Source organism: Rousettus aegyptiacus, unplaced genomic scaffold (genome assembly GCF_014176215.1).
Source record: "Rousettus aegyptiacus isolate mRouAeg1 unplaced genomic scaffold, mRouAeg1.p scaffold_m13_p_4, whole genome shotgun sequence".
NCBI classification, from domain to species: domain Eukaryota; kingdom Metazoa; phylum Chordata; class Mammalia; order Chiroptera; family Pteropodidae; genus Rousettus; species Rousettus aegyptiacus.
The window spans coordinates 133,552,791-133,577,915 of NW_023416307.1; the positions used below are offsets into that span (position 1 = coordinate 133,552,791).

The 25,125-nt window shown below is 39.9% G+C and overlaps 1 protein-coding gene across 2 annotated transcripts in view; it reads left to right on the forward strand.

Moving 5' to 3' along the window:
* PLCL2 (phospholipase C like 2) overlaps window positions 1-25,125 on the forward strand; it is a 162,942-nt gene that overhangs the window by 111,469 nt on the left and 26,348 nt on the right. For both annotated transcript variants that reach the window (XR_004950586.1, XM_036219789.1), the window contains exon 4: window positions 17,348-17,423. Coding sequence is in view for 1 of the 2 variants with exons in the window: in XM_036219789.1 (XP_036075682.1) it covers window positions 17,348-17,423 (76 nt within the window). In the remaining variant the exon portion in view is untranslated. The remainder of the gene's footprint in view (window positions 1-17,347; window positions 17,424-25,125) is intronic.

Genomic DNA, 25,125 nt, shown 5'->3' on the forward strand with positions numbered 1-25,125 from the left:
CTGTAGTGCACACTGGTCGCCTGGAGGGGAGTGGTTGCAGAAATTTTCTGTGTCCTCACTAAAGCTCACCATCCTCCCCCTCACTCCCCACTCACCTTGGGGTTGCTCCATGCAGTGGAGGGATTGCCCTGCTCCACCTCCAGTCACTCAGGACTGCAAGAGGTGGGCTTCCCACTTTCCCCCACCGCTCCTCTGCTCTCCCTGTCCTAGAGCTGCAGACCCTTGGCCCGGCCCTGGTGGGTGAGAGGGTTGTCTTCTCTCCCTCAGGGATGAAGTGCCTGGCTTATTTCTTGATAAGTTAAAGTAATTTAGAAAATAGTTTCTCGTTGACAAATCTTGACTTTCAAGCCTGTTATGATGGGAAGCTGAATAAAAATCTAATTTGACCTTTAAATCTAAGAAGCGTCTTTGTTTTTATGATAGCTGCTCTTCACCCAGGCCCTGAAACTCGCTGTTTGAATAGGTGGAAAGCCCCCAGGGCAAAATGATTTATAAAGTATGGCAACATATGTGGGGGAAAAAATAGCTATATTGTCCCCATGACACCTCTGTTACTGCTGCAGCCACCCAAACTACCATATTTCCCTCCCCACTGTGATCCATCTTTTGGATTGCTGTAAAGACAGACTTCCTGAAATGTCATCTAGAGAAAGGCATGGATGTTTGAGAGAGGAGCCAGGAGGTAGAGTAAGAAGTATGATGTGACAGCCTCAAGAGCTAGACCAGCTAAAGGAGTTATATTATGATCATCAAGAGAAATGGAGCTAAATTGCTCCCTATTACCTTGACTATTCTCGTTAGATGAATGACATTCTTCTTAGAGCATCTTGGAACAATGCATCCCTTTGCTGTATTTGGATCAATAAAAGATTTATGTTATGCCCAGTAACTGCCAAAAGAAAAACAAAAAAGGAAGAGGATAAGTGAATAAGTTTGAGGACATGTACTTCATGCATATATTCCTCTAGTAATTGAAGTTTTCTAAGGTCAAAATTTTTGATTTGCTCTTGAAAGATGCATCAAACCCTATTAATACTATACAGCCCTTTTGAAATAAAGTTTTTACGTCATCTAGAATCATTTTGACATCTTAAAGTTTGTAATTATTTTTGTAGTATTTGCAGAATGTTATCATCTCTACATCTAGTTTTGTGGATGTGATTTCTTTAAGTGGAAATTCTTTTCAAACAGAAAATCGATGATCAAAGAAACAAAGAGCCTAATTGGTTTTCAGTGTGTGATAATTTGTACGCCTTTATGCAGCTTGAGTTCTGAATCCTTTCAGATGCACGACAATGATTAGTTGACCTAGAATATGCATTTTATAGCACTCTAATGCACTCTGCTTGTTTCTCTCTTGTGTTTGGGAGCCCTTTGGCTTATTCTCACCTTGGACCAGAGAACTGAGTCTTCTCCTTGACACTTCAACCTGTGCTGTTGGCACAGAGGGGACGCTGGTTACTTTGAAAGAGAAATAGTGTGTTCACCTCCATCGCTGTGAGCTAGCAGAGATGGGAAAACCTTGGACTTCCCCAGGAATGGGGTTCCACTTTGGAACACCAAGCATTCTCTGGGCCACACCCCATCGGAAGAGCCAATTTAGCTTAATTAGTATTCCTAGTGGTGGCAATTTCTGACCAGGTGGGGATTTGGGGATGTGAATCCTGTGGTGGTTCTGCATTCCATTCCACCTGAACCTGCACTGCAGTTCGCGCTGAACTCCATGTGGGGTGCAGAATGTTCTCCAGCTAGTTAAATGGAGATATCTTGCCTGAGTGGCTATTTTAACAGTGCTGGCTTCAAAGTACTGGCTGTAATCAACCAATAAGAATCACACATGTGAATTTCTTTTCAGAATGAGTTTTTGTTAAAGGTTCGTCAAAAGGATGAATCTTATACTATTTCGTTGTGTCCCGTTGTGCATATTCAGGTTAAGCATGTGAGTTGCAGTGATAATATAATTTTATTGTTTAGGCTCTTGATGTTCTTGAGACCATCGCCTGATTTTATAAATGCAAGAGTCATATATCACAGATTAATTTGATTTACTGCCACCCATCCTTGCATGGTTTAGAATGGCATATACTTTCCATTTACAAATTTGGCAGTGTTGCACGTCCAATTTGGAGCAGAATTGGAAAGATTGGAATTACATTAGATCCACATATAAAATTGTTAGTGGCGTTATAGAGGTTCGTTTGTAAATGCAATGATGAGCGCCTCTGTGTTCACGGACACGTATTCTTTGGATGTGCAATCACATTTTAGAAGACAATTCTCTCAAGAAATGGGATAATTTGAATGGACTCGGCTTTGTAAAACTGAAGCTATCGAAGTAACCAGATTATATGAAAAGTCATATTTCAGAATTGTTTTTGGGAAAATGTAATTGTAGACACTTACTTGAGACACTTTTTGGCATCTTTTGGGAGGCAGTAGAATACTCATTTCTGACCCTTTTTCCTATCTGTTATGTCCCTAGTCATGAACTTGGAGCGGGGGGAAGGTGTTTTTCCGTAGTCTATTAAATAATGAGGCAGTGATTTTTCTCCACAGCTAAATGTATTCCTGTAAATAACATTTGGCACTGTATAAGTTACAAAGCCCATTTTGTAGATATGTTATATTTGACCTCGTGCTCATTAAGACTGAATTCAGCACTGCCTGTGGATTCATTTTTTCTTATTTTCACGAAAGTGGGAAGGCTCGCGCTCAGCCTCACCAGACTTCTCCCTTTCTAATCAGTTTGTGCCTGGATGGTGGCTTCCCTTTGCACAGTCGCTGCTCTCTCAGTGGGGACTTCAGGAACTGTCACTTGTTATTCTAACAGCTACTGTTTTTCATTCTGTTCACTTATATTCCCCCAGACTGATGTGAAATAATTAATGCCACTCATCCCACTAAAATAACCACCTTTAATACCAGAAATCTAATTTTACCACCACACGAATTTATCAAGAATAAAAATAACACTTAATAATGGTTTTAAAGTCTTTTCTAACTTAATTAGGGCATTTCAGATTCTGAACCATAAGGAAATTACTCTTACAGTAAACTCAGTGGGTGGAAATATGATGTGTTAAGAGTTAAGTTTAATTCTACAAGCTTAATTACCAGTTAACTTAAAAATAACATGTTAAGTAGTTTACAATATTTATTTCTCCTACTATACTTAGTGTTAGTCAAACATCAGGGTTAAATATTTTTATATGGAGATTTTATATAGGAGATCCTTTACTCAGAAATCTTTATTTTAAGTGGGTTTTTTTTTTAATTGGTGTTGATCACTTTAGTTTTTTTTTTTTGTTTTGTTTTGTTTTTAATAATGATTAGACTTATACACTGGACAGTGATCAAATGGAGTTATACCATAACTTATGTCATCATATGGCACAAAATATTTTAGCTTTTAAATCAGTTATCTGGTGCCAAAAGCAAAAAACAAATAAACAAAAACCCTATCTTTATGAATACAAATGGCTCTTTGAGTATATAGCTAACTGTAACTGGGATGACACTTAATAATTTTTAGTTGATTTGCTGAAATTTAGCCCTGTCTTTGTTGCGAGCCTGTCTGTGAAAGTCTTTGATCAATGTTAGGATTCTCCATAACCAAATTTTTCTTTGCCTACATATATCATAACATATGTTGATCCTTTTAAAATGCTAACTGCCCTTGCTTTTTCATAATCTTTTCTAAAATGTGCACATAGCATATCAAACTATATTCTCTTGAATATTCTTAGTCCAATATCACCAAATGATGCATCATATAACATGTCAGAACAGAGTTTGGGAAGTGGCGGTCTTAAGCTAAGAGTGGATATTACATGCTAAATGAAAAAAATAAAAAAGTAAGAGTATTTCATGACACGAAACTTAAAACTCAGTGTCCATAAGTGGAGTTTTACTAGAGCACAGCCATATCCGTTACATATTCTCTGTGACACTTTCCCACTACACGGCAGAGCTGAGCATTTGTGACAGAAACTAAGCTGGAAATATGTCCTGTCTGCTCCTTTACAGAAAAAGTTTGGCAACCCCTCAAAAAGAAGATGTGGAGAACTAGTCCTTAGGGTATTTCGTTCCATGCTCTGGTTTCCAAGTTCACTTTTGTCAGCGTAAATTATGATTTTAAAGATATTTCTTTCTTTTTTACCAGTGTTCTCAGTGTAATTTGAATTTCGATCCATAAGAACATCCTCATTCTACCTGTCAGCCCAGTAGGAGGAAAGTGTTATATAATCGGAGGAACTCCTGTCCTGGAAAAAGCAGTAACACTAATTGTTAGCACTTTGACAGTCGGGAACCTAAAGACACTAGAAGCAGAAAACTAGAAAAGGAAAGCCATGAAAATTAAAGTTTGCTCTGATTTCTTACAGTGCTCACGAGGCAAACATGCCGTGTCAATAAGAAGTGGTGACAATCAACTTGCATTTTGTGTGACAGTCCAATAAAATTGGTAACTGATTTCACATATTTAGTGAGATACTCATAGGCAGGATTGTGCTGCTTGGTAAGGAGGTATTAAACTTGAGCCGAAGAGTTGAGTTTAACTGCTCCTTACCTCTCAGATCAAGCGGTTTTTGTTAGGGGAGGGTAAGGGTTGGGGAAAGAAAGGGGGAACTGGGTGGAGTTAGGAAGCAGGTTCTGCCCCTTCTCTAGAAACCCCTCATTTCCTTTCAGGTCTCTGACAGGGAGGAGGGCTTTCTCTCAGATCGTAAAATTCAGGCCAAGCTAAACTAACCACATTCTATTTAAAGCTGTCTCATAAGGGGAGGTATTAGAGAGGGTGCTGAAGGCGGAGACCAAACCCCTGAGGCCCTCTCCCAGCGGGGTGGGGGGGGGAGCGGCTCTGAAGCCCCTCTTTTGATTCTCACACCCTGCTACACCTTATGCTGTTTATTTCCTTCTTATACTCAGTACAGCTTGATTCTTCTTTGTGGGGTACCACTCTTTCCGTCCCCAAGATCTCAGTTCCAGGATGACCTGCTCACTACTACATTCTCACCAAGGGGCAGGCACTCAAAATATATTTATGAGTGGATAAAAGAAAATGACCTTGATCTCCATGACACAGATCATCAGATGTCCTTTGTGCCCTATATTTCTGTCCCAGAGTGCCTACATTTCCCTCAACTTGACTGATTTATGTCATCACAAATAGCCTTCAGTGGGAGGGTTAGGCTTGGGGCCAGGCGAGAGGGTAGAGGGTGCAGTGGCTACTCTTCCAGGCTTCGTACTAGATGGTAACACCGGCGTCCTAAGGCAGTGAGTGGTGGCTTTGCCAGTCCAGGAAGAGGACACCTGAGGTACCTGGACAGCTCCAGATACCTGTGGGGAGGGCGGGGCCAGAGGCAGAAGCAGCTGCGCCCAGGCCTGGGGGAAGGAAAGCACAAGGTTCCCAGCTTCGCAGGTCACTTACCCCTTGTTCAAGCCCTCAGAGTCTCCCTTATCTTTTCCCAGAGGATTTTCTGCCCTTCTGAAATCCCTACTTAAACACGGACATGTCCTAAAAAAAAAAAAAAAAAGTACAGCAGGTTGAGGAATGGAGGGTACAGGAGAAGGAAGAGGTATGGGCTCTTAGTTGTTCATGTGGCCAAAAGAGGAGCCAGATTCAGTGAAGCCACTTGGAGATGGGAACACTCCTTATAAATGAGTAGTGTGTCATGACGTTCCAAAGCATGCTCATATATCCATTGTCATGTGAGCTAATAGGTGGCATAGGCCCCTGATGGGCCAAGCAGAGAAGTCCTTGAATCCCAGACAGCCACTTTCTGGCAATTGTCATAACCACTTCACCACCGCCACTCACTGGCCTAGGGGAGTGAGCCATACCACACTCCTGTGCTCTTAGAGGAAGAAACCTTGACACACACACACACACATACACACACATACCCATCTGCCACCCTGACCCCACCTCGGAGAATCCTTATCTTTGTCATTTCATCTTCCATCCTGAGCTGACTCCCAGGGCAACTGGCACCCAACAGAAGATATGCCCTGTTATGTTTTGCCAAGGACACATCTCAGTAAATGCGGTTGTGAACTCACGCAGACCGTCTGGGCAGCCGTGCATGAAGTGTGAATACATGTGCACAAGATTGTTCTTATGCGAAGACACTGTGACTAGAAATCGGAATGAAGGAGGAACCCGCTTGTACCCGAGGAAGTAGATGAGTGGGGTTTTCAAAGGGAGTGGTGCTGGCAGAGAGTATGAGCCTCGATGATGCAAAAATCCCGGCTTTGGTGCTTACCTCTGTGACTGTGGGCAAGTCCGTTTCTTTATCTGTAAAATGTTGGCATAGCATCACCACCTTAGAGGGTATGAGATTACATGTAAATACCCCAGAACATAATAAATTCTCAATAAATGGTAGTCATTATCATGTCATTATTAGTGTTCAAAGGCTAGAAATATGCAGCTCTTGAAGCTTTCAGACATTTATGTGTGTGTATTTTAAGATCACTCCAAACTTCAGGGCAGCAACTTTGCTGTTATGAAGAGCATGGCTTCTCTCTTTCATAATGGCAGGTTTAAAATTACAAAGTGAAAAGCAGAAGGTAAGGTTTCCCACCACCTTGCGAGGCTAGTTGTCTCTACTCTGAAAGGGGAAGACACAGGAACACGTGAGTTATGTGGTCAACACCAGGAAGAATGCCTCGGTTTACATGGTAAATACTGTAATAACGCATCTAATGAATTCTTGTCTTCTAGCTCTGCTGTTCCTGCAATACTGTGGACACTTTGCTGTGCTGAAAAAAGCTGCTTTCATTACAGAGAAATCTCCATTTACCTTTCTCTCTTAACTAACATCTATACTTACTTATTCTAGACTTGGGAGAAACTAATAATACCTGACAGTAAGACTATGATTGAATTACCTTCTGTTAATTAGGAGTTTCTAAATCACCTTGATCCCTTTGGAGAAAAGGCTTGATATAAATACACAGTAATAAAAGTGGTACTATGTTTAATTTTAATTGCATGTTTTGAGATTTAATTAATTTAGTAATAATAGTTTTAAATGAGCATGTCAGAACTCTAAATGGTCCTCGGTGACTTGAAAGAGTTAATGTAGCATCCAGAATTTCCTGATCTACTCTCTGGAAGTAGCTTGGTCACTGAATAATTGGGTTTAAGGAGCTCAAGTTCCCGTTTCTTCCTGCGGGGATGATTCAGGCCAGGTTTTGAGCCATTCTCTTCAGTTCTTTGGAGACGCTCCCTTCCATTCACGATGTAGCTTCTGAACTCACCAGTTTTAAAACTTCCAAGACGGGGGAGCCACAGTTGATACACTGGCCCTTCTTTCCCTTTTACCAGGCATTTCCTGGAGGCAGAAGTGAGCGGCTGGCTGTAGACTGCATCCCCACTGAACTGTGCCTGGCTGCCCACAGGCCCGGTTGAAAGCTTCTTTCCAAATTGCCAAGTCCCTCACTTTCTCGTATCCCTTCCTATTCTCAGAGCTGTTGAAGATACTTGAGCTCAGGGTGCACTCAAATCTCTTGCCCTCTGAGAGGGCATGAGGATGTCATGTAAGCACATGGTTATTACAGTTTAGAAAAGCAGAGAAACGTTTTTACAGTGCTAAGAGGTCGACATGGCCAAAGGCCCCAGAGAACATGGGGTCTGTGAGTGTATATCCTTAAGGTAACTATGAAGTAGCCGGGCACTAAAGTAGCCCGTTCAGTGTGAGAGTGTTGCATAAAATTTCCCACAGCAATCACGTAGGAAATGAAATGCGGCATGCCACGTTCTTCTCTAAGGAGACTTCTGATCACATGAGATCATGAAATGGAATAATAACAAATGGAATAATAACAAAGTGCTTGTGAACTTTATACATGCTCTCCACACAGAAAAGCACAGAATGGTATATTATTATATGAACTGGCAGGAACTATTATATAGTTTTCCTGGATAGTTTTATAATTTCAATGGGGTTCCTTTTGAGGCTAGTTTAGGTCCTGTTTTGTTGCTCAATTTTCAGTAGTTTTTGTTTTCTCTGAATATCGTATCGTATAGGACCAGAAACAGTACAAGATCAAAACCAAAATTCTATTCGACTTTCTGAAATTCTATGTACTTTGTGAAATTAAAACTATTCAGAAGTTTTAAAATGTTGCCAACAATTTATAGTAGGATGAACATTTTAAATCTGTACACTGACTTCATAACTAATACTTCATTATGTAGGAACCCCTGGTTTTTCCAGAACCTTTTTCTGTTCTCTCTCAGCTGATTTGCACAATGGAGCTTCACCAGCCCCTGGTCTGTTTAAATATGTTTGGGAACATATGGAGACTTCTAATAATGCTAAATCCCAATTAATGCAGAAATATGAGAGAATAGGATTGGTCATGGCTTTATAGTTTATTCAGTTATCTTCATAAAAGAACAATTTCTTATCTGACTTAAAAGTTTTTTAAAAAAATTTATCTTTGGATAAGATAAATCACCATGGTGCATTCACTGTTTTAATTCCTCTAAACTCTGCTTCTGATTTTGTCTTTTTTTTTTTATTTCTCTATTTAGTGCTCTTTCCCCACCCCCAATTTCTTCTGTGATGTTTTCTCTCTCTCATCTTTGCTCCTTTCTCCTCTCCTCCAGCTTAACAAATATATGTATTACTAAGGACTTCTAGTGGCTAACACAGGAAATGCCTCTCAGAAATACCCACAAGTGTAAACTGTCAGTCTATCCACAGGGTGCCAAAGCAACTGATAGAGAGTGAGAACCTAGGGCAATCCGGTGTTTTGACTGCTCTGTACGATTTATTTTTGTGAATTTTATATTGAATCCAAATGGTTATTTAGGTAAGAACAGGAGAAAACTACATTATACTGTGTATAATATTAATGTCTTTATATAATCTTTACAAGGCGATTCAACTCAGAAATTGCAGTTTAATCTGTGAAATGCAGCCCTTTCTAAGTGCATCGATATGGTTATATATTAATTTAGAGTGAGAAGTTATAGATGGAGACATTGATTGTGGTAGAAGCGGCTTTTTATCATGTGAAAATTCAACTAAACACCTGCAGATGAGATGGGTTGTTACTTTACAGGATTCGATATTAAATTTAGTGCACAAGAGATTCAGATTGCATCAGTATTCAGACAAAAGTTATCTAAAGAGGAGAGCAACATTCCTCCCTCAGGTAATATCCCACCCTATCTCCAAAGTGAACTTTATGACAAGTTAAGAGCATATTGGAAATCTCAAGAATTCTTGACTTTCTGAATATGGACCCTGGGTCATTCCAAACTCATTCCGAACTTGGCTTTCTGAATATGGACCCTGGGTCATAATTCACTCCAGATTTACACAACACTTGGCATCTATTCTTTGGCAAGAAATGATTGTTAAAATAGTTGAGTACAGTGTTGAGGCTTATACAATGCCAAAACCATACTTAAGTTGAATACGATAGAAACTTAGATTTTATACTTCACAATGTAATTGAATAAGAGACTGGAAAAAATGTCAGAAATATTTAGAAATACTCTCTCTTTTATAGTCAGTTCTGCTACAACACTTGATTTGAAACTGCAAATTTATTTGAATGTGATTGATACATTAGTGAATAATTTTAGCCTAAGGCAAATTTTGTGCTTGTTTATGTACAGTTTTCACCACAAAAAAAACACTGGTGAACACAGAAAACTGCACCGTGGTGAACTGAATCTCACACACACACACACACCTCAAACACCTACCGACTGCTCCGGTTCACCAAGTGTGTTTCGAGCTGCGCCCATCCTCGTCCTGTGTTATGGCGTCTAACCAGATTTCAGGTCACTCCCCTGCTACTTCGCAGTAACTCACAAGAGGCAACATTTCCGACACCCACTTGCACAGGCGCACTTCAGGTCTTTCTCAAGGTTAAGCACCACATTCAGTGTCGTAGTTTTGCATTTCTTAACGATGTAACGTATGCAGAACTGCGCTATCACTTTCTTTCAGTCCCCGTCTTTTTCTAATGTGTCACTGTAAAGTTTTTGAATTTGTGCCCCTAACCCCATTTTGCCCTCAAACCTTGCAGTTTTTATTGTGCATGTCTGTATAGTTTATTGATTTTTAGGAACACGTATGGCACATTATAGCAGAACTGTCAGTACTGCAGTTACATTCTCCACAATTACCAAATGACCAAATTCAGAGCTTCTGATCCCGTAGACTCACCTCCTTCCAGAAACTCTGCTCGCACGTCTGTGAACGTTTACTCTCCTTCTGTCCTCCCCTTTCGCCACTCTTTCTGTGTCTGTTACACTAGTCCTCTCCGCTCGGTAGTTAATTGGAGCGGTTCTGGGGTATTACTGTGATGTTTTAATATCAGCTGTCTTTAAAATTCCTCCCTTGGAGAGATGTAGACCTTTTATCTCAGCTGTTACCTCGGTGCAGAAAAGTCCCAATTTTCCAATGCCAGAACCAAGCTTTCTCAGATCAGCTGCTGCAGATTTTTCCCAAGGCTGCCCTGTCGTAACCACCAACTCAGCTCAACTAAGGTGAACTCCACATCCTGAATCAGTTAACATATTAAAGACACTTTGTAAATTGCGAAATGCTTTCCAGCTGTTGCGAGTGTTACAGTTTTTCTTATCCAGTTTACCCTCTACTCTTTGACTTCTCCTTCCATGCCCAGGGCACACCAGTCACGGAGTCCTGCTCTGCCCTTCTCTACATCATCTCTCAGTCCCATCCTTTCTCTCCCAGCCCTTCTGCGCCCCTCAGTGTCTCTTTTATAGCAGTGGTTCCCTGCCTGTTTCGGTCCCCACTTTCAGATCCCCCACCCCCATTTCATCCCTCACCCTTTGTTTCTACTTCTGGAATCCACTTTGATCACAGCAAGTCTCTGCTTAAAATCATAATTCCATATTCCATTCAATCCGGTCCTTCACTCCTTTTCTAACCACATTTACCTACTCTCCTCTAACATGAATGGCAACGCCTGGAGAGCTTACCAGTATTTTACATTGGTTTGTATCCTGCCTCCCTCCCCATCATTCCTGCAATGGGGTCCAGTATGCGGAGCACCCAAATAAAATATGCTCTTCTCTGCATGTTTGTTAACAATTCAGGAGTGCTTTTTAATCTAGCAGAGCTTTATGTTCTTTCTATATATTTTTTCTATTATGTGGGCTTTTTTAATATATAATTTTCTATAATATGCATAGTGAAAAATGTGGAAGCAGCAGTGAGATTTCATGAGGAAACTAGGACAAGTCACTCCGGAGACGGTTTGTTATTTAGAAAGCGTTTTCATAGTGACCTTGCTGGAAGGGATGATGAAGACCACAGCTACTAATGCCCGTGCATACCGCGACCTCCCCCACACAGCAGAATCGGGCCACAACCCTCCACCTGTGTGAGATGGGGAGGGGAGTTGGCTTGAACTGTAACATGCAGCCCGGCAGACTCCTCAGCAGCAAAACTTTTCACACCCCAGTTCAAATGTGTGATTTTTATATTGTTTGCAAGTATTAAAAGCAATGTTATCTTTTCCGACAATAACTTTATAAATGGTTTCTCTTCCATCGTTCAACTTTGCGACGATTTATTGTTCTTGGATGTGGTGAAAGAAAAAGTTCCCTCTTAATTTCAGTGTTCCTGTATTCTAAGATTTTTTACCCACATAGTAATAATTATTTTAAAGTGCCTTTAAAAAAAAAAGGTAGTATTGTTAATTTAGATGTTACTTTCATTAGCACACCAAAGCTTACAGATTCCTGAAGAAATTTTGTTATTTTTTGTCCCATTCTCAGCATTAGTGAACCAATTTGCTTTGTAGGGCTGTGTAGCACAAGGGTGACAATCCTCCAGTGACATTGAGCTTTAGAGACTGCCATAAAGATCATTCTCATTAGAGGGGGAATACTGCTTTGGATTGAATTAGTTGGTCTTCTGCAGACCTCTGCCCTTGATTCACATTTGCCTTTTTGTCGTTCATCCCTGGAGTTCTGAGAGCCCAGTCCAGCTTTGGTCCAGCCCTCGAATGGTCTTTCTGGACCCAGTGGTTCCTGAAGCCACACCTGTGACCTAGGCGCTGTCCTCCAAGGCCTACCAAGGACTTGGAACTCTGGGGGTGTTCAGTAGGGGGCAAGTATATCATTTTTATAAGCCCATTGTCAAGTTTGAAAATGATAATCAATTATTTGACTTGGGGAAGATATTTACCAGTTATGTATCATAACTGCTAATAAGTATTTACCCAGTCACAGAATCTGTGTAAAAGAACAAACCTTTTTTTGCTATCTAGCTGTTCTCTTTTGTGACAACTTGCGTACTTCTCAGACTTTGTAACTTCATTAGAACAGCTACAACCAAAGCAGCAGCAACATCCATATGTTAAGATGGGGACAGGCAAAGGAAGGTCTTAAGAGGCATTTCCCCTTTGAAACTGAGGTCAAACCAAGAAAAAGAGAAAAAATGTAGAATTTAGAAGATATTATTACTGTCATTATTAAATTTCTTTCACCCAAGGACTAAAAATTATTGACAAATTACTTTTATAATTATCAATATCTACGTTCTTGGGATGAAGGGAGATTTAGTGTGTTGTCCAAAATCAGACATAAGATTCTTACATAAAACCATAGACTAGCTTATTCTGAAAACAGAATTTTCCTAATTGATATGCCAATTTAAAAACAAAATAAAGAAGCAGTCTATAGAAATTCAGTAATATTAAATATATTAATATAGTAATAGTCCTTCTTGTAACATATCTATAAACAGAGAAGTTTGCCTTATGTTAACATGGGAGTTATTTTCAAAACAGAGCATTCTTATAAAAGTCATTTCTGGTTTTTTTCAGCTTAATAAAATATGAATTTTAATTTTTACTTTAGTTGAAACTTCCTGCTTTTCATCTGTTTGAGTCCTGTATTAAAATCCTGTATTAGAGTTGATCAAATTTATGAAATGGGTTTCTGGGCTGTGTTAAATCCATACACTTGATCTTAGTCCAAAGACTAAGAAACGGTTATATTAACTCCACAGATTCTTCCTAATGCATTAGTTCCAGAAATTTAGGAGGTACTGGTAACTAGACACTAACATAAAATCCATTAGTAACAACTCTGTGAAGTCATCTTCTATTTCATAAACAATATGGTAAGTTACTAGGGCGGGCAGCAGGATGTCTGATGGCTGCGCCAAGACACTCATACCTGTGCATTTAAAGGGGGCTGATGAAATGAAAGCATTTGCATTAATGCAAATACGGCTTAAAAACCAATCACTGTAATGAGTTTTGCATTGTATTGACATTAATGCAATATATGCAGAGAAAATAAGATAACTTAAATCAGTTTTTCCCTTTGACTCATCTTTTGAGGTTCTTCCCCACTTACTGCTTTTGTCTTGTCCGAGATGCTTAATCTAGTAGTTTCACATTCAATATAAACAATTTCTCTGCTATAATAATGAATTGTTAAGTGGACCCAAGTAAATTGTTTATTGTCATTTTTAAAAAAACGTTTTCCCAAAGTACTGTATAGAAATAGTTAAAAACAACAACAACATTTCTGAGTCAACGTCTGTAGTCGAGATACTTCCATACTGTGTGTAGAACCTATCAGAAGTTACCGAGATACTTCCATACTGTGTGTAGAACCTATCAGAAGTTACTAATTTCATTTTCCTTTTTTTACATCTTTCTGGTTGTAGTGCCTTTCTTCTGTTTTACTGGTACGATTGCTACTTGTATGTCAAGACCTATCTTGGTGCTGTGGAAAAAGCAGAGGCTTTGAAGTCAAGTGGAATACCAGTTCCTTTGTTTATTAGTTACAGTTCCTTTGCGCATTATTCCAGACGACCTTGGGAAAGTTGCTTAACTCTCAGGTCTTCTGTGTTCACATTTATAAAACTAACACCCTAAATACCCACCTCACATGGATTTTGTGAGCATTAAATGAAATAGAAAGCACCAAGTATGTGCCTGATGCAGAGGAGGCGTTGAATTACTTTCGTTTTGATTCACTCAACCAACACTTGTACTATTTATAATCACAACGTGTTATAAAGTATCAGACCCAGACAGAGATTGATCCCAACGAGATCTCATGGAGCCCCCATCTTGTCCCTGCTGTGTCCTCAGTGTCTCGATGTTCAATCACAGTTGTCAGCTGAGTGACAGCAAGATATCAGCTTACTGGACCCCTAACCTAGGATGCTCATAGGCGCTCACAGCCCCGGCAGCTTGCTTGAGAATACCTAGAGGGGCTTTAACACTCAGAAAGAACTTATGCAAATACTGCAGGGGTTAAGGATTAATGAACTCATGCTACGGACAAGAACTTTAAACTGTTTGCCATATGTTAATTTCATTATAAATATGTACCCTAACTATAAATATATATATCCTAAAACTATACAAAAAATATAAACTGGCAGTTCTTCCTCCCAAAGGAAGTGGTTAAAACATTTAATAACAGGTGTGGTGAAGTAAATCATCTCTGCTGAGGCCTGGATGTGTTTTCTTCCTGCCTTGTCTAAGTTCTGCTGGTTGTTTACCACGTGCCTACCTCCTAGGCGGGTTCCCTCCAGAACCCCTCTCCAACACGGTCTGCAAGTACCTGCTGCTCTATACTTACAAACCGGGAAGGAATGGCTTTTCACTGTTTGTATTTTCCATGCTGGCACATTAGCCACCTTCATATTGTACAAACTGCTCATAAGTAAGGATGGGGTGCATTCGCCCCCATTGTTTGGAGACTTTTACATTGATGTCCAAGCCACAAGTAGAGCACGCCAGGACACTGCCAGGACCCACCATTAAATGTCTCACCAACCTTCGTGGCTTAGGAGGATTCAACTTTGTCACACCCAGTAGCAGGTGGCCCACAATGACAATACTGTAAGTTATTATGATTATTGTTTGCTCATAGTCCTGAGTCAGCAACTCTTTTTTATTCATTCTCAGCTCTTAGCTTGGGGGCCCACTTCGAGGGCCTCAATAAATGATCATCCCAATATAAAGAATTGATCCTCTCAAGTATTACAGAGCCCAGGAGGCAGGCGAGCTTATCTCTCCAGCCCCTTGAGATGATGTGCCTTTCTTCAAGTCTTGCATGTATTTTACCGCTGAAAGCTGCATAACTTTTATTAACCTTTGGTGAGACTTTAAACTAGAAAATACTTTCTAGTATTTTCTAGAGTAATAATGCATTTGTTGTTTCTCTGAGCTTTGTCACAGCAGGCTTTTCAAGTAAAACTAAAATTAGTGATGGGTCTTTGAAACATTACCAGTGAACATATGAAAGGGAGGCATACTCATTCAGCTAATTCTGGGCTACCAGAAAATGCTCTGCCAGGCTTCTGGATAAATGAAGAGTTGACTGTCACATCTACCAATTGCAAGAGCCTTCACTGAGCCTTTGCATCCTTCATTGCATCCTTTCATTTAATTCTGACAACATTATGAGAGTAGTGTCTCATTAAACTCATTTAACACGTAGGAAATTATGGCTCCATGATGTTTAATACCTCGTCCTAGATGACAAATCTAATGAATAGCAGAACCACGATTTGATCCCAGAATTAGTATGTGCTCTTTCTACCCCTGCACCACATACCCTGCATGAATCCATTTTGACCACCTTTTTCCCGCAGGCTGTCTATGTGTGTGAGTCTGTGCTTTATGCTGCTGTTTATTCTCCTCCATTCCTGCTGTTACTGCTTCTGTCCTGTCCATTTGTTTCATGACCAAGTTCATTTTATTGCTTGTATTTTTTTTTTCCTTTTTCCTATTCGGATGATGGAAACACCGTTGGCCATTTCTTTGGTACTGAGCTGTGACAACCCCATCCTTGCTTGAAGAAGTCCTTGCTTCTTTATATCTTTCATTTGGCTTGACATCAAAGCTGAAAAAGGTTACCGCTGACGGTATGAACCTTTTCAGTATGCGAATTATGTAATAGTACAAATGACTCTATATCAGTATAATTGAGTTCTTAACTATTCATTTTTATCACTGCCTATTCAATATGTCAAGTTGTAAAAGAATATTTTAATTTACAGGGATGACTCAGATCTTGAAAAATGAATGTGAAAACACTAAATTCCAAAGTGCAAGCCCTACCACTAGGCTATGAACTCCTTGAAGATGAGCTATATCCTGTGGGTCACTGTATCCCCATCACCTAATCAGGGGCTGTCTTTTGTAGACCTTTCATGAATAATGAATGAAGATACAGATGAACACCTGCTTTGGCCTTCAAACCATTGGACGTTTACTATATTTTTCTTAGAACAGTGAAAGTTGATAAATGCTGTGTGACTCACTTTAAAAATATGGTGTACTTCTTAAAAGGCATGTTGATTATGCTTTAGTGTAAATAAGTGTAACTAATCAAATATGGTGTTCTTTAAATTATACAAACAATCCAACCTACGTATATTTCATTTCTATGAAATAATTACTATGGGGACTAGCGATAAATGCTATTTTAAAAAGGCAGAATTTGAAGTAATAAAAAATGGTGAATTGGTGTTTATAATGCTCATTTAAAAAGATGAGTGTTATTATAGTGCAAACTATCGAGACAGTTAAACACAAAATGTTGGAATCTACATTTAAGGTAAGTAGCAATAATTGTACCCATTTGAGCCACAAGAGCTGAATATGGCTCTCCCCTTTTCATAACAATTTTAGAGCCAAAAAGATTCCTTCAGACAGGTTTTTTCCCCAACATTTTGGTGAGTAAAATAATTGGTCAACTGTGTCCTGATCCTTTTTCTTATTCAAACTTGGCTGTTAAAGCAAGTACATGCAATTTGGAATAAGAGCTCAAAGCTGAATATTTTAAAGTTATTGATAGGGGCATTAAAAATAGTAGTTTAATGATATCATTAGTAATGTATCAAATAAAAGCTGTTTTTTGGTCCTCATTGTAAGTTTTAAACTAATCTTCAGATAAAGACATTTTGGCTGAAATGGGTAAAGTGTGTAGGTGTTGCAGCTTTCTATAAGACGAAGTAGCAGGTTTTGTTAAAATGAATGACTGAAAATATGGTATAAAACATAGATCAGATGTTTACACATATTTATCTATAGTTTTTCATACTGAAATGAACTCACTTTCGTACTGGCTGTCAAGGTTCAAATTCAGTGTTGGACAAGCCTAACTATACCTGAAACTTAATACTTACAGTCTTGTTTAAACCATTACATGGCGATGCATGATTTTTCAGTTACGCATTTGAACTTGAGTAGTGAGACGTAGATATAAGAGCATTGTGCCGCATTACCTCAGCCTGATTTTAGGGGAAGAGTCTCACGCACGTGTGCAGACTCATGTTATCAGTTGTAATCTTGTGTCTGGATGTTCCCTTTGCAGATGATCCAGTCCCTCAAGGCCTTGATTGAAAATGCAGATGCTGTGTATGAAAAGATTGTACATTGTCAGAAGGCAGGTAAAGTAAAAGTTTCTTTTCTTTAAATCAGTAGCGTCTTTTATTTGCCCCTAAACTATTTTTCATCTGGTTGATGCTATGTCAAGAAAATCAGATATAAAAATCATTCTTCCATGGCTAAATAAAATACGAATTCACTGGTTCTCAAGCCTACATAATAAAATCATGGCGGGTGGGTGGTAAAACATATTGACATCTGCCTGGGGTGTGGCTTAAGAATTCCCAGCTGTGAAAAGCTCCCACGTGTTTCTAATGAGCAGCCAAGATGGAGAACCTCTTCACTAATTTCTTCCTCAGTGTTACCTGTGCTGCCAAACCCCCTTCTGTCATCCATGACTTTCTAGCACATGATAGGAAGGGTGAGTCTTGAACAGAGAAAGATTGAGTTCTTAGAAAGGAGAATGGGCACAAGTTTACAACTTCTTGACACTTTTTAATGCACTGACATTTTCAAATGCTGATGAATTCATTAATTTAACATCCAAATATTATACTAGATTATAAAATTCTACTTACATAAACAACTATCTAGTTTTACCTATGACAAAACCCAAACACTCAAGTATTCTATTGTAATAAGAATAGACTAATGGAGTTCTTTCATTTTTCAGATTTTATTTGTCAATTTGGAAGATTCGAATATGGAAAATATTTGTAATTCATAAATAAGAATATTTGTTCTTAATTCCTAAAGTTTTTGGTTGCTGTCCTTTAACATCAATAGACTATAACCAAAAAAAAAAAAAATCATATCTAAGAATGAACTTGTTTAAAATAGATTAAAGAAGAGGATATGTGTGGGTATTTATTAAAGGATTATGTACATTAATGAGTAATCAGAGAAATATCCTCATCTTGTTTTACCCATATTCTTAAGAAAATATTATTAGCGAAGTAATCTTTCCCTGGGATAACATTCCCTATAACCACAACTAAAACAAGTTCATACATCATTTTTGTCATTTTACTATCTTACACAAAATTATCCAGTAGCTTACTAAGAGTCTATTGTATCAACTCTAAACTTCTGACTTCACTTGCTAGGTCATCTTACCAAGGCTCTCCCATTTTGCCAATGTTATATAAAATTTGTTAATTAAATCATCTGTTCATTTGTTTAATGAATGTTTTGAACTTCTCTTATGCATAAGGTGCTTGTAAGAGCTATTTCATACCAAAATATCAAAAAACAAACAAGGTTGATTTTTGCCTTCTAGAACCTTCAAATTGAACAGGAGATATGAAAGTTATCATATGGTCACATGTATCAAGAACTTACTAAGTGTTACTCAGGAGTCTGAATTCAGTTTGTGAGATAGTTGGTTTTTGAGCAAAATGGGAAAGAAGTTGAGCTTTGTAGTAGTGATGGTCATCATAGCTGTGTGCAGGGGATTTTTGTGGGCAAAACCCAGTTGGGAAGCTACTGGGAGCAGTGAGGAAGGAAAGGAAGTGACCGGTCGACCCAGCCCGGCCTTCGGGCCGCCCTTTCCCATGTTCTGTGCGCTTCTGTTTAGTCAGATCTCCGTGAGCCATCCTCCTGCTAACACTTCTCGCTCTCTCCTCTCTGCCAATCTGTACTGTTCTTTCTCTTCTCAACAGTATTTCAGAAGACCTTTTATGATTCAAGGATTTATGTAACCTAAGCATTCCATTCAGCCCTTGAAACATGCACAGTATTTTATTCAGCTGATAGAGCTTCTTCAGCTAGTGTGTGTTTTATTAATGTATTCCATTTTCCAAACAGGATAGTAACCTCCTAAGGCACCAGGTTTGCCTGCTGAGTTACTGTTGAGGTTTTACCCATGATGTCTGTTCTAACATTCTATACAGCATAGTCACTCAAATATTAGCTGACTAAATGTGAATTGACTTTTATTAAGTATTCTATTTTATTAAATGCATATATTGCTCTGAGAATTATGGACTTTTAAAATTTTAGACTGCATTTATCAGAAAAAACTTTTTTTAAACAATTTGAATTGTTATCAGTTCTTTACAACTTCATTGGTTTGTGAAGGTTCATAATATCTAGTGTAAGGCAGCTTTATGTCGTTCTGTTTGATTTCAGTAAGGGATATATTTGCTCGTATTTTTAAAAGGTGAAGAATCTTGTCTATTAAGGATTTTCCTTGGGTGGGGGCAGGGAGAGACTAACACTATAATGGTTTGCGTTGCTTTGGGTTTAAAGATCTTTAGAGGCATATAACAATTATCTTTTGGTTTCACAGTTACTGCTGACCGCCTACACAACCCTTCTGTTATCACAAGTGCTTATTTTAGAGTCCCTTGATCTTTTTTTTCTGGTGTTTACAGTTATCGTAAGAGCATATAGTCATTAGTCATATGAGGAATTGCTAATTTGTATTGGGCTCAAAAACATTTGCATAAGATTTTACTTTTGATAAGTAATTGTTATTCCGCTTGCATAACTTTAATCTTACAATGACAAAATCAAGATATAGGTCACCAAAGTGCTGCAAGAGAAGATTATTTTAGAAATATTTCAAACTTTCAAACACTAATTTATATTCTTATTAGATAAACCTTCATTTAAACAATTAAGTGAAAACAATGAGTTACACTCTCACTTCCAGTCATATGTTGAAAAGTGCACCCACTTCAGACAGGTCCTGGCTGTGCAGTTGGGATTTTTGGAGATAACAGCGTGTATGCTGGTGTTGTTACTGGGAAGAGGGGGTGAGGCAGAGGAGGTATGCTAGGAAATGAAGACCCCACCACCACCACACACACACACACAGCCAGCAGAGGCGAAGGTCCAGCAGGACCCAGTAGGAAGATGACACAAAGGGATACTGAGGAGGGCAGAGGGAACGAGGTGATGGCAGTTGGGGCAGCCTGCGTAGCTCTCTTTTTTAAAAAAAAGATGGCAGCACAGAAGGTTGGAGGGTTAAAGGGAAATCTTAATTAGAAAACTATCCTAGGAATATGAAAGATCCAGTGAAGAGGAAGACGGTAAAAGATGAGATGTGGATAAAGGATGGAGGAAGTGAGGAGGGCAGGGAGTACAAGTACAAGTCATGAAACACTTGACCTTAGAAAGAGAGAAGGATCCCCTCTTCTCAGGTAATATAGAAAGCTGTGACAGAAATTCTGAGAGAGGAATATTTTCCATTGAGAAAGTGGACTAAGAAGTACTGTCATAGGAGAAAAGTTTGGAGGGTGAGGAAGTGAAAGAAAGACCTAAGGACAGGGCTAGAGTGTGGGAGCATCTGTTCAGTCAGAAGTCAGCAGTGCCAGTAAAAGGGACTGATTAGATGTTGGATCGTGCAGGAGCGATACGGATGACTGGGTCTTGGCCACCGTCTGATGAGAAAGATAAGTAATAAATGGCATGGCTGTGCAACAATGAGTGTGTGTGTGTATGAATTAATGAGCACAGGTGAATACACTCACACACATTCTCCTAAATCTAACAAATGCTCAGTCTTCCAAGAAACAGCAAAGTTGGTGATTGGTAAGGAACACATGCAGGGCAGCTGAACAGGAATCTGCTGAGGGAGAAGCATCAGAAAAGTTCAGAAAAGTTCTTTTTTTTAGAAGTTTCTAAGTTGATATAGGATTAGCCAGGTTCTTTCAGGGGAAGTCTTCCACTTTCTAATGTTTCTCTCTTTCTCTCCTCGCGCTCTCTCTCTCTCTCTCTCTCTCTCTCTCTCTCTCTCTCTCTCTCTCTCTCTGACCCAAAAAAGCAGACTATCATTGACTTTTAATTTCCTTCTTAGTCACTTAGTTCACATGCTTCATAAAGGATAGGAAGATGATCTAGAAGGAAACTCAAACTACTTTGCTTCAGTGAGTTGGATGTTTTTTTCAGGTGAATTTAAGTGGAAAATAATTTGTTCTCTGGGGAAAAAAAAGAAATCAATGACATACTTCCTGTCAAAGATGGTGAATTAACACATGCGTTTAACTCCCTTCTGAGCCTCGTTAAAATGACAGTAAGGGTTTTGTTTTTTGTTTTAGAGCCTAAACCCCTAAGGACAAAGAAAATAGGAGCAACAAAATTTTGGAAACTAAAAACAGCTGAACAAGTGATAATTGACTTAGCTGACTCAAGCAAGGTGAAGTTGAAGCTGCCAGTGGGGGACCTGGCAAGTTATCTGGTTTACACTGCAAACCACTCCCCACCAGCTCAGAACTTGGTGGCAGCAGGTGCCTCTGGAAGTTAGGGTGAAGGCAGGGCTAAAAGAGAGCTCTCCCAAAGTTGGATTAAGAAGCAGTTAGACCCCAGGTGGCTGACAGACTGCATGTGTCCTGACAGTGGGGGCGGTTAAAAATAGCAAAGTTCTCTTCCGTCATGTGGGGAGTTTGATAGATAACACTTGAAAAAAGTCTAAACAATATAAGCATGTCATTTAGAAATATGGATATAAATACTAAAAAAAGGAAACAAAAAACTCAGCTGAAGCAGTTGAACGTACTTGCTTCTGGAGAGGCAGGCTTAGTGACAATTATTTGGCTCTTTAAACTATGTGCATGCATAATTCTGATAAAAATTAAGTCATTACTAAATTTAAATTTAATTTAAATTACTAAATTAAAAATAAAAGAAGAAGAAAGGAAGGAAGAAAGGAAGGAATCAAGGAACAGAAGTTGCCACAGGAATCCCTGACTGAGCATGTTCCTGGAGAAGATGTGGGCCACACCGACAAGGCCCCGGGGGCAGTGTGAGGTCTGAGGTGAGGTTACTGCCGAGGACCCTTGCTGGTCTCCCTGGCTTTGTGGGCAAGCCCAGTGCCCAGAGGATGTTGCATGCCTGGGTGGGCAAGAGCCTGGTTCCTCTTTTGGCAAGAGAATTAGTTCTCTTTCAGAATGACTGAGGGAAGATCAACCTCTAAATGAAAGAAAACCCAGGCCACCCCAGACCTATATAAATAGAAGCTTGTTTTCTAAATGCTCTAAAGGAATCTCATGCATGGCAGGGTTGCGTCATTACTGAGTGAAATGGGATATAAGGTAACTTTCCAAGTAATGAAAGCTTTACCCGTCATTTTAATCAGTTTAATGGAATTTTTTTCTATATTGGACTCCATACATGCCTGCTTTCTTAAATTTGGTTTGCCAGAAAACTTGTGTTGACTCAAGGTCACCTTGAGAGGCATCCATGGCTGTTCTCCTGTTCAGCGTAGCCATATTCCCAGGAGCCTTCACACGTTGGAGGGCCCTCAACCCGCACACTCAGTGGCCTTGCTCTGCCTCTTCAGACCCCATTCCCAGGATTGGCCATCTAATTCCATCTCCTCTCATTCAGCTTTCACTTCCTACTGCCAATTTGCACTGAATTTCCGACTATTTGTACCCCACTTGTTTTTTTCCTTTCTGATTTGCTGCTCCTAGTCTGCTGAGCAGTTGGCATCTCCCCTGTGACCAAGCTGGATAGATTTATCTTAACCTAAAAGCAGATTAGAGCCTGACGCACTCCCATATGGGGAGAACACAGAGAATGTCAGGCCAGAGCTACGTGACCTGGATTCGATGGCTCAGAGACCTTTTTCATTTTGCAAACTCCTTGCATCTCGGTGTGTTTTTAGGAGCTGAAGTTACCGGATAAGTAACCCGTGTCACCATCTATCACTTGATTTGTTCACGTCGTTATCTTGCCTAACACAGTAAACATAAAATCATCGGAAGATTTATTCTGAAAGCATCTCACAAATGCTCTGTTTGACAAGGCTTGCAGAAGGAAACCTGGGAGCCTACAGCTTGTGTTCATTTATATCAGGATGTTTCTCAGCTCTGTCGTGTATAAGTAAGAGGTTCTTCCCTGAGAGTCCAGAGACCCATTTTCTTGTGCCCTCTGTACGGCGTCTTTCTGTGTGATATTAGGTTAGTCACTTGACTCCTCTCTGCCTGATTTTCCTCCTTCTAAGTGACATAGCAGATGGTGAAATGGAAATAGCTAATAAGATACTGAAGCAGCTGTAATGAAATCCAGGCCTACAGACAGAATTGGTGTCATCCACATGGAAGGGCTACTTCACTGGATGAGTCCTCCAAGGAAGAAAGAGTTAGAGGAAATACAGAGAGTCCTGGGATGTGATTAGGGGCCTCTGTACTTCAGAACCGGATGTTCACCTGCAAAACTTGAAAGCATCCTGGCACCCCTGACGCCCTCACCCTGGTCTGCTTCGTCTTTTTCCTATAGCAGTCATTACCTTCTAACTTACCTGTAGTTTACTTATGTTCGTTGCATATCGTATGTCTTCTTCCAGCTAGAATGTAAACTCACTGAGGGCAGAGATCTTGCTTTATTTATTACATGTCCCAAATGCCAATTATTTGTTCATTTATCTAGTCATCAGACATTTATCAAGTCCTTACTCTCAGTCTGACAGAAGCTGGGGACTTCCCTTCCCTGCCCTCAGTGGGGCTGCAGGTAGACGGTGGGAGATAGGCATGTGAAGAGCCCCTCACTGCATAGCATGCGTCATCCCGCCGTGAGAGGGCACTGCTCTGCGGCCCTGACAGCACGCCCCCGTGAGTAACTCTGTCAGGGCTTATCATTGTGATATTGAACTCAAGGGGTTCATTTTCCCTGCAATGCATCAGGGCCAAAGGAGACAGGACAGGAGTTTGCAGCAAGGAAGGCAGAGATTTATTTAAGGAAGTGAATGGCAATGAGCCTGGAGACACAGGTGAGGTAGCGCTCAAAGACCTGGCTCCCTGGTGCCCTCTAGGGGATAGACTATATAAGGAAAAAAACCTCATTAGTCATGGTAGCTAAAGGAGTTCGGGTGGTGGGCTCTGCTGATTGGTCTGGGCTGGATAGGAGGCAGCTAATCATTGCATCAGGTCCTGATAGCGGTCATGGCTTCCTCCTGTCTGGTTTTCAAGGGGATGCTGGTAGGGTCATTCTGAACTTTATGGGTTCGGAGCTACAAGATGTTATCTTCAATTTGATTGAAACTGTTCCTGTGATCATCAGACCTGAGGCTTTGTTCCTAAGACCGTTTGGTGCTGACTTAAGGGCTTAATGATTAAGGGGGTGGTAGTGCAATGTGCAGAAGGATAAGGAAAGAAAAGAAGCAAGTGAGCCCAAGGCCAGTTTAAAGCAAGGAGAAAAAAAGAAGAGAAAAAGTCATTTTAAAGAAGGAATATTTGCACAGTTACCATTGAACCAGATCTTAGAACAGGAGTTGAGTCAAGAAAGGTGGTTTGTGTGGGAGCAAGTCAGGTGGGGACAGGAATTCCAGGCAGGGAGAACATGCAGAGGGCAGTAAGGCCCATGCCAGCAGCAGCCGTGGCAAGGATGGGAGCAGTGATGAGGCTGGAGATGCAGGCAAGGAAACAACACAAACCCAGGAGCTCTAACACAACATTAGACGAAAATCCTTGGTATATTAGTCTACATGAAAAGAATTCTCCTGTATGGCAAAACCTGTCAGAAGCAAAGTTGCAACAAAAATGACAAACGGGGAAAATTTTTAAACAATACATATTAGAAAGAGCTAATATCCCTAGTATGTAAGAAACTCCTAAAATCAGTAAGCAGAAGGCCAACATTCTTTGCAAAGAATAGGAACACAGTTCACGATAGGGAAATTCAAAAGACTCTAAAACAAAATGAAAAGATGTTCAGCCACATTCATAAAAGATGCAGACCTGTTCCAGGTACAGGGAATACAATTATGGACAAAAAAAAAAAAAAAAAAAAAAAAAAAAACCCTGACTTCATGAAGCTGAA